The sequence below is a fragment of the Bison bison genome, unplaced genomic scaffold (assembly GCF_000754665.1).
Source record: "Bison bison bison isolate TAMUID 2011002044 unplaced genomic scaffold, Bison_UMD1.0 scf7180017864156, whole genome shotgun sequence".
Classification (NCBI taxonomy): Eukaryota; Metazoa; Chordata; class Mammalia; order Artiodactyla; family Bovidae; genus Bison; species Bison bison.
The window spans coordinates 64452-77557 of record NW_011494728.1 but is presented as its reverse complement, the minus strand read 5'-3'; the positions used below and the strand labels follow the sequence as shown (position 1 = coordinate 77557).

Sequence of the window (13106 nt, the reverse complement as noted above, 5' to 3'; positions counted from 1 at the left end):
AACCCTTTCCAGAATTTATACAAATCAGTCACCATCTCTTCCTATTGAGCCTGTATTTTTCACTTTGAGCCAAGGGTCAATAACTGTGGCCTACAGGCCAAATCCAGCTTGCCACCTGTTATCGTAAATAAAGTTCTGTTGAAACATTGGAACACAGCTACAACTATCATCTATTATGTATTATCTTTGGCTATCTTCATGCTGTAACAACAAACTTAAGTAACTGTGACAGAGACCATATGGCCCTCAAAGCTTAAAATATTACCTGCATCTTAACAAAAAAGGCTTGGCAACTTCTACTTTAAATACTTTCATTAAAAAGAAACTACTGAAATTTTGAATTACAAGAAAATAAATACTTTTCTATTCTTACCACAAAGTTATGCACTTTGGCCTACATATGTCTTGAGAATTTTTGCAGACTAGCCTAGGTATCTAAACACCACTTATAGCTCTGTTTCTAGGGATCCTTTAAAAAGTATACACAACCAGTTGAGCAAAGAAGGAACATTTATCAATTTAATTGACTCACTCCAAGAATCAACCAAAGAATAGGCCTGACAAGCTTGGAGAAAACATGTTTACATCTTTTTTAAATAGGTTTACGGAACTAGGGAGTCATGAAAAGCTGTTGATAATAATAGCAAGCACTGCCTCAAAATGTATTTACTCACATTTATAAATAACAAAAAATTTCCTTTAATACTAGAAATTCCCCAATTCTCAAAAGGTAAGATGGTTTTTAAGACTATATGGAATAAATTTTTGTCAGGTAATATACACAACTGTGTTAGCATTTTTCCTTTTCTCAATCAAATACACTTTTATCCACATTTCTAAAGTGCTACAGAGCAACCAGCAGGGCAGTGTGATAAATAGGGATGGTTCAGATAGCTGCACAAGACAAGATTTACCTTTCCATGACTTAAAAAAACAGGGAAAAAAATATGTACCCTTCACTATTGATTTGTATGTTTAATTTATATAGTACATGAATTTCTCTTTTCAACTAATTTTCCATAAATATTAAAATAGTAGAATATCTTTTCTAAAAGTTCTCAAAATAATCATTAGATTTCTTTACTATTAATATTTAATAAAAAAATAAAAACCAAGCTACCAAGTGTATTATTTAGGCCAAAAAAAAGTTTTTTTCAAGAAAATGTAGAAATATTTTAATTTACATATCATATTACAATGAATCAACATGGAGTCAAAATCCACAATTACACATTCCTAAAAATTCTGACCATCAATCTCAGAATAATCAGTTTCTGTACAAAGATTTACAGCTGTCTGAAATATGTAGTTTTTCCTCAATGTGCTACAGAGTTCAAAGGTTCTGCTCGAATATTCCCCAAATCAAGTGCAGAATCTGTCTCTTCATCAATTTCTCCAATGACTGCACTGTTAAGGAAAAAAAAAAAATCAGAACAATCTCATTTCTGACAAACTGAGAGGAGATAATAAAGAGAACTACTAGTTAAGTGAAAAAACATTTTCATATTTAAGTCACAAAACTCAAATTGAAGGCAACACTGTTACAGGAATGAAGATTAAAGGATGAACTGCACAGTGTGACTGGTCTTTAAAGGAAAGTCACAAGTCTTTAAAGGAAAAAAAAAACCACATATGGGATAGATAATGGTATAAAACCCCAGAGTTTCAATCCTGATTTTCACTGAATCCAGGGACTATTGGAGAAGGGGATGACAGAGGATGAGATGGCTAGATGGCATCAACGACTCGATGGACATGAGTTTGAGCAAGCTCCAGGAGTTGGTGATGGACAGGGAAGCCTGGCATGCTGCAGTTCACGCAGTCGCAAAGAGTCAGACACGACTGAGTGACTGAACTGAACTGAAGGACTATTCTGGGAATGGGTGAGGTGCGGTGGGGTTGGGGGAGGATCAAAAATCTAAATCACTACTAAATAAGCAAATAAAAGTGTCTATTATTTGAGTAACTTCAATGAACTAAATCCATCAATATAATATCTATTAGTTTCCCTTCCATGGTTTCTCAATCTACTCAGTGTAAACCCAACAATAAAAAGAAGTGCAATTCTTGCACACAAAGATGACAAAACAGATATTTAGGTATCTAACAAATAATTTTTGATATGAATGACTTGTGACTGACTAGGGTTAAAAGTCAGCAAATTTTTTCCTTGATTCAACACTAACGTAATACGTATAACATTAATTTCATAATGCCATGCTAGGTAACCAATATCTCTAGCTGGATATAGGTATTGTTACATTCAGACCAGGGGACATGTTTGAAACATTATTCCATAAGAGACTGGTTGTTCAAATTTGTCTGGCTTTCCTGAAAGTAAGTTCTACAGATAAATATGTTACACAGAATTTGCCTGATTTTGCTTGAAACTATATAAAGTCTTCAGTTCTTTAATAAATGAGAAATACCAAACTGTAGAAGAATATGTTCAGTTTCCTCAATATGAAACAAATCAAGACCTCAGTTCCATCTTTAAAAATCTAGTGTCATTTAAAATCCTTATGGAGAGTACAGTGCTGAAAAATGTTTTAAAACCAGTTCTCCAAGGAAAAGGGGTAGGCTGATTCGCAGTGTTGACTGATAGCCATAGTGCAAAATAATCCTACTACAACCAATTTTAAGCTACCAACAAGATGTCAATCAATCAGCTTGCAAAATTTTCCAAAATATAAAAATCTGCTTTGGTGAGCAATATAAGATGGCTCTAGCATATCACTGGGTCTACAACAATGTTTTAAATTTTTTAAAAATGAACTTCAAAAAGAAATTTTTTTTAAATTAAAATAAGAGAAATCATCTTAAACTCAATTATTATGCAGAGTCCCAGTACAATCAGTGTGTTCTGGTCAGGAGACCCGGGCTCTACCTGCCATTCTTTACAGCTCACTTCACCTAAATATTATCTCTATAGGATTATTTTATAAACCTCTGGTTTTGATTAAAGATCAAATAATTTATCCATCTAAAGGTGATTTTCTTCCATAATTCTACTTGTCCAACAAAGTAATCTGAGATACTAATATATCTTTCGCTGCCTTCCAGCCGTTTTAATTTTAAACAGTACTCACTAGTAAAGTGATTCAACAATCTTCCAGTCTCTATAACTGTACAAATACAGCAGCAGCTTCTAGCCACATGTGACTATTAAAATTAAGTACAATTAAGTAAAACCTAAAATTCATTTCTTCAGTCACACCAGCTACTTTTCAAGTACCCAGTGGCCACACACTTGGTTAGTACCTACTACAGTGGACAATGCAGATATACAACAGATATGTAACATTCCATCATCCCCTAAAACTGTACTGGACAGTATTGCTCTACACTGTTGCACTTTTCTTATACTGTCACCACTAAAATATATCTTCTCAAACTGCCATATCAGTGTCACAAGTTAACAGAGGCCACGACATAAACATGGGACAGCTTAAGTGTGCCAATTACACTAACAATTAAAAGAAAAAATGGATAAATTCAGCTATGTTATAAAGCATTATTTAAAACTGTTCACACAAGAGATTTCAAAGACATTTTCAAACTCTAGCCCAGAGGTGTATTTATGTTCCTCTGAAATTAGGGATATTTTGGAAAAACATTTTAAGAACCTCCTCCAGTGAAGTATCCAGTGTTAAGGCAGGGCTCTTTCTGGACCCTATTCAGGCTATTTAACTATGAGAAATATGGACAAATCTCAGTAGATAGAAACCTCTTCTCCATACAGCAAAGCAGTGCATCTATTGTATATTGCTGTGTGTTAGTCTCTCAGTCGTGTCCAGTTCTTTGCGACCCCATGGGCTATAGCCCACGGCTCCTCTATCCATGGAATTCTCCAGGCAAGAATACTGGAGTGGGTTCCCATTTCCTTCTCAAGGGGATCTTCCTGACTCTGGGACTGAACCCAGGTTTCCTGCATTGCAGGTAGATGCTTTTACAGTCTGAGCTACTTGCCTTAAAAAAGACATTTTACTTACACATTGTCGCCTCTTACGATGTATAACCCTAGTACCACTTGTTCTACTCCCTGTGAAGAGCTGAACACTCGTTCATGGCTTTCATCCAGTATCAAATTAATGGTCTGGTCAAAACCTTTCAGTGTTCCCTGTAAAGAAAATATTCAAGAGAAAAAAGACAAATTATCTGAATGTGTAAATTCAACCACACCATTTTAGCTGCCAGGTATTCCAATAGGAGGACCTATTTTAAATATACATACAAGTTTACTATAAAATATCTCTTTATGACCAAGAGTACTCTTGGCACAAAACTTACCTCTTGGTTTTTTAAGGGGGAGGGGGGCACCAAGCTTCTGCTAGTGCTCAGAGCTGTTGAGAATTACAAAGGACCCCATGTACTAGTTTACTTCCAAGGAAGTAGTATAAAACTTCAGGCTGTCCAGAAGCGAATATTCTAAAGATACAAACTAAAACAAGGAAAACTTAAGGGAAATACTCCTATACACAACAGCTATAGTAATGTAACAGTATTACACATGTTACATGCCAGTAAACATGCTACACACATTATCTCAACCAATCTCTACCCTTTGTAGTAGATATTATATGTATTAGCAGAGCTAGAATCCAAACCATGAAAGGCTAGCTTCAAAGCCAGACCACTGAACTTCTACGTTACACTACTATGAACAAACAAATATAATTTACCACTTTTCAGAGATTCAAATCAATCCCATAAACATACACAAGCTTCAAGTGGTAGTAGTAATAGCTAAGGCTAGATGAGAACTTAGTACTTGCCAAAGTGTTCTATGGGCTGCATATGGATTTACTTATTTAATCCCCCTAATAACACAATAACAGTAGACACAAATATGATCACAACAACTGGAAAGTTCTACAACTTGAAGGAAATATTCAGAGTTTTACAGAAGAATCATGGCTCCTAATAAAGGAAGACATGGGCATATTACAACATAGTATCTCATGCTATTTCAGTTTCTGAAGAACATCAACTTATACTGATGGCTTTGGTTGGTTAAATCTCTTATTACAGTTTCATGTTTTAAAACTCAAAATATGTAAAATTAGACCAAGATAAAGAGAAAATGTTAACTTAAAATTTGGAAAAGAAGCAAAATGTGGAGTATTTACTATACTAAACTAGTTAGCAAATAGTTGTTACCACACTCATACATAGCTTCTTGGCTTCATCTTACAAGTAACTATTTAATCAAGTTTCAATGGACAGAGGAATCTGGTAGACTACAATCCACGAGGTTGCAAAGAATTGGACACAACTGAGTAGACACACACGTTCTATCAAGTGGGCTATCCCGGTGGCTCAGCATCAAAGAATTTGCCTGCCAATGCAGTATATGTGGGTTCAATTCCTGGGTTGGGGAGATCCCCTGGAGAAGGAAATGGCAGCTCACTCCAGTATTCTTGCCTGGGAAATCCCATGGACAGAGGAGCCTGGTGGGCTACAGTCCATGGGGTCACAAAGAGTCGGACATAACTTAGCAACTCAACAAATTCTATTAAGTGAACAATGTGTCAAAGGAATACAGAACTGCTGAACCTTAGTTCTCAAAATGTTCTTTTTAAATGGCTTTCTTTCTACAAAGTTAAAACAAGTTTCCAATTTATCATCTATCCTGTAAAAAAAAAAATTTTTAACTAGAGAATTCCACAAACTAAAAACCTATTTACAAATATTTCTTAATAGCGATAGGCTTCTCAAAGATGAGATTAACATATTTCAAACTCTCTTAATTTGACAAAATACAATGTGAGGTACCTTAAAAAAATAAACAAAACCATGACAGCTCTATTGATTAAGAAGGAAGCAAGACCACTAGCCTTAGGCTTTGGAGTCAAATCCAGTTTAAATCCCAGTTTGGTTCTGCCACATACATTCATATGACTCTGGGAAAGTGACTCTTTTTCTGATCCAGGTACTTAGCTTAGAATGCAGGGCTAATTCTTCTTCACAGAGTTGTACTAGTATTAAGTGATATAACACATGTGACATGCGTGGTACATGACATATGTTTAATAAATGGCAAAGTCTGACACTTGGTAATTGCCACTTAAGGACCCACTGAGAAAAATCCCAAGGATTAAAAAGAAAACAAAAACAGCAGTTGCAGAGTGGGAAGATAGAAGAACAAATTCTATGAATTATATAAGACAATAAAGTTTAGCAGCCTTAAAACTTTTTTGAAAGTTAACAATCATGAATATAAATGAAATTAAGCAGCCAAAAATCATGGAATAAAATCCAAGACTTTCCTGGAATTAAAATGGGATACAGTGATAAAAGGAAAAATGAGATGAATAAACTTAGATATTCATCATAATTTATTCTACAGAAGCACAAGATACTACAACCTAAGAATATCTGAAGATTAACACTGTACATGTCTTAAATGTTCATTTTATAGAGGTAGTACCTAAATCTTTAAAAAAAGTTTCCATGAAGCACACACACACAATTAAAAAAACAAAATTGTATGATTCATGTAGTAGATGTCAGAGCACTGAATGGGGAAGGAAATAAAAGATGAAGGAAGATAAATACAAAATATAGACAGATATCTGCAGACTAGACCAGAAGTTCTCTGAGGGCAGATTCTGTTATTCATCCCAGCTTCCAGAAGAAGCCTTGTATGTAACTTACAGTCAATGTTCATTAATGAAAAAAAAACAAAAACGGATTGGCAGCTATTTATCAAAGAGATAAAGAGTTGAATCATAAGAAAACTGCAATGCAGGTGTACTCTGGTGCCTAGGCACTGAAGATCAGAGGTTGTACATAAAAATTTACAACCAATAAGCCTACAAGAGTGGGCTTCCCAGTTGGCACCACAGTAAAGAATCCACCTGCCAATGCAAGAGATGCAGGAGATCCGGGTTTGATCTCTGAGTTGGGACAATCCTCTGGAGTAGGAAATGGCAACCCACTCCAGTATTCTTGCCTGGAAAAGTTCATGGACAGAGGAGCCTGGCGGGCTACACTTCATGAGGTCACAAAAAAGTCTGGGACAACTGAGCACTGCAGGCAGGAAAGCCTAAAAGAAAGCAGAGAATGAATACGCCAAATACTTACCACAATCATTCTCCCATCAGAAGTAATGACAGCAACAGTTCCTGACAACTGAATCAAGGAAAGCATTTCTGAGGGAATGCAAACTGAAAACTTAAAATCTGGTAAGGAAATGGTTTAAATTACTAGGAAAAAAGGTGACAGAATTAAGATACGACTATTTAACACAGCCACATTTACAACGTAAAACTGTATGTTCTTAATTCTCTGTGACAACTACACAATCTAAAAAAGGAAAAATAGAAAAAATTTCCTTTTTATGAGATCAGTGTATTCTATCTTAAAACAGCTGGGATGTTTGGTACTCATTTTTAATGGGGGAATATTGCAAATATGAAAACTGAGCAAGATATTTTTCCTTTTCTTAATCCTGTTTCTTCATCTCTGAAACGAAAATTGGATCAGTGCTAAACTACTCCATGTCAAATGATTTAATGTACGTTAAGACACTGTCTTCCAGGACCTGCCTTCTGGAATTCAAAAGAAACTATAATCAATGTCAGACGTACCAATATGCTTGCATCATTTAAAAAGAAAAAGCTTTAGCATTCCACTTTTGTCCCAAATTTGTACATGAGAGCACAACGTAATGTTTCTGTTCCGAGACTTTAATAAAATGGTGCATACAGTACTATTACAGGGGCTTTTTAAAATTATTTGCCCCATAAGGCGAACTATTACAACAGCAAGCATTAGTTTAATTCCATCAACAATAAAGTTGAGATTTCAACTGGTAAAGGGGCAGATATTCAATTTTTGCATTATCTGTAAAGTTTTTGCTATCCTCGAAGACTGAGCAAAGCCTATGAATAAAACAAACACATAGATTTACGAGTCCACCGCCGCAGCTGGTAAAACTGTTTATCTTATTCCCAAACGTGAACGTATAGGCCCGAGGGAAATGGAAAGGGTGAATCAATAATTGATTTCTAGAGACACGGAAAAGTTCGGAATAATCATGTCGGTTTTGCTCGGTTTTTCTCTCAAGTTAAAAGACGCCTTGGGCCCGCAGGAGCTCCGAGTTCCAGTCCCGGGGGTGAGCCTGATGAGTCTCAGATCCTTAATCTCTGTATCCCCACCCCGGGCCCCAAGCCCGTCAGTGGCCCGGTGCCCCAACCTTCCGCCGATCCCGAACCCTGGCTTTTCCAGCACTGGTCCACTCCGGGCAGACGTGGGCCTCACCAAGGCCTTTGCTAATGCCCGCGGCAGCCGGCTGAAGGATACGGTTGATGTAGTTCTCCAAGGCGGACGTCATGATACGCGACCTGGCAACTGGAAACACAACAGCCGCGGCGACCAGATGAGCTAGAAAGGACCGCCAGGAAACAGCAACCTCTCCCGCAGACTGGCGGCAGCAAATACCGCGAGAACTACCGCAGGGAGGCTCCACGAATCAGAGACTGATAGAAACCGGCCAAGCATTCCCGAGATGCAAAGCGACGACGACCTTAATGCGCGTGTGCAGTATGTTTCTGCAGTGTTTCTTGCGGGTGGTATTGGAAGCCGGAGAGAACTAAGGAGAGTGGGCAGTGGAAGAAAGAAAGAAGCTCCCTGAAGATGGGGAGAAGGTGGGCGAGCGCGTTTCATAGCTGAATGGAAGGCTTTAGTGGCAGAAGTTACTATGGGGAAATGTCGAGAGAAGATGGGGACGGCAGGAGAAAACCGAATAAGGTGGTGTTGTCACAAGTGAAGTAGAGAGATGAGTGCTGTTCTGGTATGAAGTGTAGACGCTGGGATGTGGAATCCCTAATTTTGTGCTACAGAGGCCGAAAATTAACCTTTTAGAAGCTAAACGACCCCGGACAAAGTTCCACAAGTTGTAACTGTATGGTACATATATCTGGAGAAGTCAATAGTTAAAAGCATGTTCGCAGTTTGCATTTACTTCTAAAAGTGCTGCTTCGTGTTCACCTGTAACTGTCAAACATTGCTAATCATTGTTAATGGGCTATGCCCCAATACAAATGTTTTTGTTGTTTAAAAAAAAAAAAATGTGCATCGCGGCGGCGTTGTCACTCATTTATTTTGTCGCTCGTTCGTGTCCGAGTCTTTGCGACCCCCTGGACTGTAGCCTACCACGGTCCTCCGTCCATGGGATTTTCCAGGCAAGAGTTCTGGAATGGGTTGCCGTTTCCTTCTCCAGAGGATCTTCCGGACCCAGGGATGAAAACCAGGTTTCCCACATTGTAGGCAGACTCGACCGTCTGAGCTACCAGGGACTGAATCCAAATGGTAGAATGTGAGTCTCCCTTAGGAAACAGTCTTTTACCCCACCACAAAGTCTCCCTCCCCTCAGGTTATAAAATCAGTTACTTTTAAAAGGCTGGCAGGTCCGCTGCTTATTCCTGGAAAGGACTGATTCTGGAAGAGCTTGCTAAATAAGCAGCAGACTGGATTCCAGTCCTGCTGTGCTAATGAAATTGTGTATCCTTGCACAAGTGACATCAGCTCATCTGGGCCGCAGTTTCCTTAAATTCTACCCCATTTATCATTTTGGATATTTATGTGTGTTACTACAAAACATATTTATTTTACTGTGGTATTTAGATTCAAAGGACTTGAAGTTAGAAAAAAAAAAAAATCCATGTACAAAATACCAGAGTTATTTTTCCTTTGTACAAAATTGCCTTATGATGTCAGTTAGGGGTGCTGTTTCTTTTTTTTCCTCCCGCCCATCTCCTTCACCATCCCACCCCTCTAGATTGATACAGAGCACATATTTGAGTTTCCTGAGACATAAAGCAAATTCCTTGTTGGCTGTCTATTTTACATATGGTAATGTAAGTTTACATGTTACTCTCTTCATACATCTCACCCTCTTCTCCCCTCTCCCCATGTCCATAAGTCTATTCTCTATGTCTGTTTTTCCATTGCTGCCCTGCAAATAAATTCTTCAGTACCTTGTTTCTAGATTCTGTATATGTGCATTAGTATATGATATGTATCTTTTTCTGACTTACTTGACTCTGTGTAATAGGGTCTAGGTTCATCCACCTCATTAGCACTGACTCAAATGTGTTCCTTTTATGGCTGAATAATATTCCATAGTGTATATGTACCACAATTTCATCCATTCATCTGTCAGTGGACATCTAAGTTGCTTCCATGTTCTAGCTATTGTAAATAGTGCTGCAATGAACAATGGTATATATGTGTCTTTTTCAATTTTGGTTTCCTCAGGGTATATGCCTAGGAGTGGGATTGCTGGGTTATATGGTGGTTTTATTCCTAGTTTTTTAAGGCCACTATCTTCCGTAGTGGCTATATCAATTTACATTCCCACTAACAAACAGTGCAAGAGGGTTCCCTTTTCTCCACACCCTCTCCAGCACTTATTGTTTGTAGACTTTTTGATGATGGCCATTCTGACCAGTGTGAGGTGATAGGTCATTGTAGTTTTGATTTGTATTTCTATAATAATGAGTAGTGTTGGGCATCTTTTCATGTGTTTGTTAGCCATCTGTATGTTTTCTTTGGAGAAATGTCTGTTTAGGTCTTTTTCCCACTTTCTGATTAGATTGATTGTTTTTCTGGCAATGAGTTGTATGAGCTGCTTGTGTATTTTGGAAATTAATCCTTTGTCATTTGTTTCATTTGCTATTTTCTCTCATTCTGAGGGTTGTCTTTTTACCTTCTATTTTCCTTTTCTGAGCAAAAGCTTTTAATTTTAATCATGTCCCACTTGTTACTTTTGTTTTTATTTCCATTACTCTAGGAGGTTGGTCATAGAGGATCTTGCTTTGATCTATGTCATCGAGTGTTCTGCCATGTTTTCCTCTAAAAGATTTATAGTTTCTGGTCTTAAATTTAGGTCTTTAATTCATTTTGAGTTTGTCTTTGTGTAGTGTTAGGAAGTGTAATTTCATTCTATTACATGTAGTTGTCCAATTTTCCCAGCACTATTTATTGAAGAGGCTGCTTTGCCACATTGTATATTCTTGCCTCCTTTGTCAAAAATAAGGTACCCATAGGTGCATGGGTTTATTTCTGGGCTTTCTGTCTTGTTCCACTGGTCTATATTTATGTTTTTGTGCTGGTACCATACTGTCTTGATGGCTGTAGCTTTGTAGTATACTCTGAAGTCAGGAAGGTTGATTCCTCCAGCTCCATTCTTTTTTCTCAAGACTATCTTTAGCTATTCAGGGTCTTTTGTGTTTCCGTATGAATTGTGAAATTTTTGTTCTAGTTCTGTGAAAAACGCCATTGGTAATTTGATAAGGATCATATTGAATTTGTAGATTGCGTTTGGTAGTATATAGTCATTTTCACAGGTGTGCTGTTTCTTAACTGAAGGTTTAAAAACTCTTGCGATGTCAGCAGTTTTCTTCTGAAAAGCATCTGTTTTCATTACAGCATACTCACAAAATTACCTACAGATCATTCCCAAATGTTTAGTATTTTATATACTGAAACTTACTCTGACCTGTTTGAACCACATGTAGTGAGGAATTAGGTGGTGCATGTCCCAGTTTTTTGTTTGTTTGGGGGGATGGTGGTGGTGGTAAATGCAAGTGCAGTATCTTCTGTAAATTAAAAGAAAAATGAAGCTATCATGTGATGTGCAGATGTTAGATACTGAACTAAAAGAAAACCAAAGTACTATCTAGTGATAAATGTAGTATCATTAGTAAGGAGTTTTTAAAAAGTATTGTGCTAAGTTTGAGCAAACTCCCGGAGATAGTGAAGGCCAGGGAAGCCTGGCATGCTGCAGTCCATGGGGTCCTATAGGATGAGCGACTGAACAACAGCAGCAAATTATACTAAGTATTTAAAATGGATAACCCATGTAGTGTTTCATCTCTTAGAGTGTATTTATATGTGACAATGTTTATTAACATTGTATAGTAACTTACAGAACTAATTTCATCATAAACTACATACCTAAACTACAAGTTCAGTCTCCAAGTTGTATCCGACTCCCTGTCCATGGGATTCTCCAGGCAAGGATACTGGAGTGCGTTGCCATGCCCTTCTCCAGGGGATCTTCCTGATCCAGGGGTCAAACCCATGTCTTTTACATCTCCTGTATTGGCAGGTGGTTTCTTTACCAAGGGGCACAATGAAATTTTGAACTTAAAATATCTCAAAGTACTACTCATTTGAATGAAACTCTGTCACTGTTAAAACATCAAAGTATGCTGGAATGCTTTTTATTTTACTAAGAGCACTCGTTTTAGTCCATTAGTTCTGAATTCAAACTTTGAGCAGAAATCTTTTTCTTTTATATTTAGTTCAGTTAAGATTGGCTCAATATTTTATCTCTGCCAACCCATTCATGAATCTGTCTCTCACTAGTAATCCAACTACATGTATCTAGAACTGCAATCAAGATATATCAAGAATAGGGCAGAAAAGAAATGGGAAAGGGTAGAAAGGAGTTTGCTAGATATCTGACTTTCCTGAACTTACTTTCCGTTAGTAGAAACCAAAGTATATAAAATCAGTCTCTCTCTGGTTAATTCCCTTGAGAGGCAGGACATAACTCATTTCCCTTTGTATCCTGTTCTCTTTCATTAACCCAAAGAATCAGACTCATGGTAGATTCTGAGGAAACTGAATTTGAATGGTTCATAGGAAAAAAATGACAATAATAGAAAATTAAAATATTACTTTTAATCTAATATTATGTAGCTTTTATTTATGTCAATTTGTATTCCTACAAGTTCCAAAAGTGTCAACCAATTAGCAATGTATATTAAATAGATCTTTCTAGGATTTTCCAAGGCCAAAAAGGACATAAATAAACCCTGATTTCTCCTTACAAAGAAATTCCTGAATAGGTACAGAGCTTTAATTATAAGCATGAAATAATTAGTGTACAGAAAAATAATAAATATCCCAAATTATAAAGAAAGATAATTGATGTGAAAACATTAGTTCATTTAATAGTGTAAATTACAAAGTGTTTTTTCAAATATTATGGGTTTTTTCCTTTTAGGTATTAGAGCAGGCATTTTTTATGCCATTTTTTAAGATTTGGGAAGAATTACATTTAACTAACTTGCTACTTGAGAAGCAGTATA

The 13106-nt window shown here is 37.0% G+C and overlaps 1 protein-coding gene across 1 annotated transcript in view; it reads right to left on the bottom strand.

Moving 5' to 3' along the window:
* Positions 1–499: 499 nt before the first annotated feature.
* Positions 500–13106, bottom strand: part of LSM8 (LSM8 homolog, U6 small nuclear RNA associated (S. cerevisiae)) — a 44599-nt gene continuing 31992 nt past the window's right edge. The window contains exons 2-5 of the mRNA XM_010841145.1: positions 8308–8453; positions 7087–7127; positions 3993–4120; positions 500–1407 (exon numbers count right to left, since the gene is read on the bottom strand). Coding sequence (XP_010839447.1) covers positions 1317–1407; positions 3993–4120; positions 7087–7127; positions 8308–8453 — 406 coding nt within the window. The 3' untranslated portion in view covers positions 500–1316. The remainder of the gene's footprint in view (positions 1408–3992; positions 4121–7086; positions 7128–8307; positions 8454–13106) is intronic.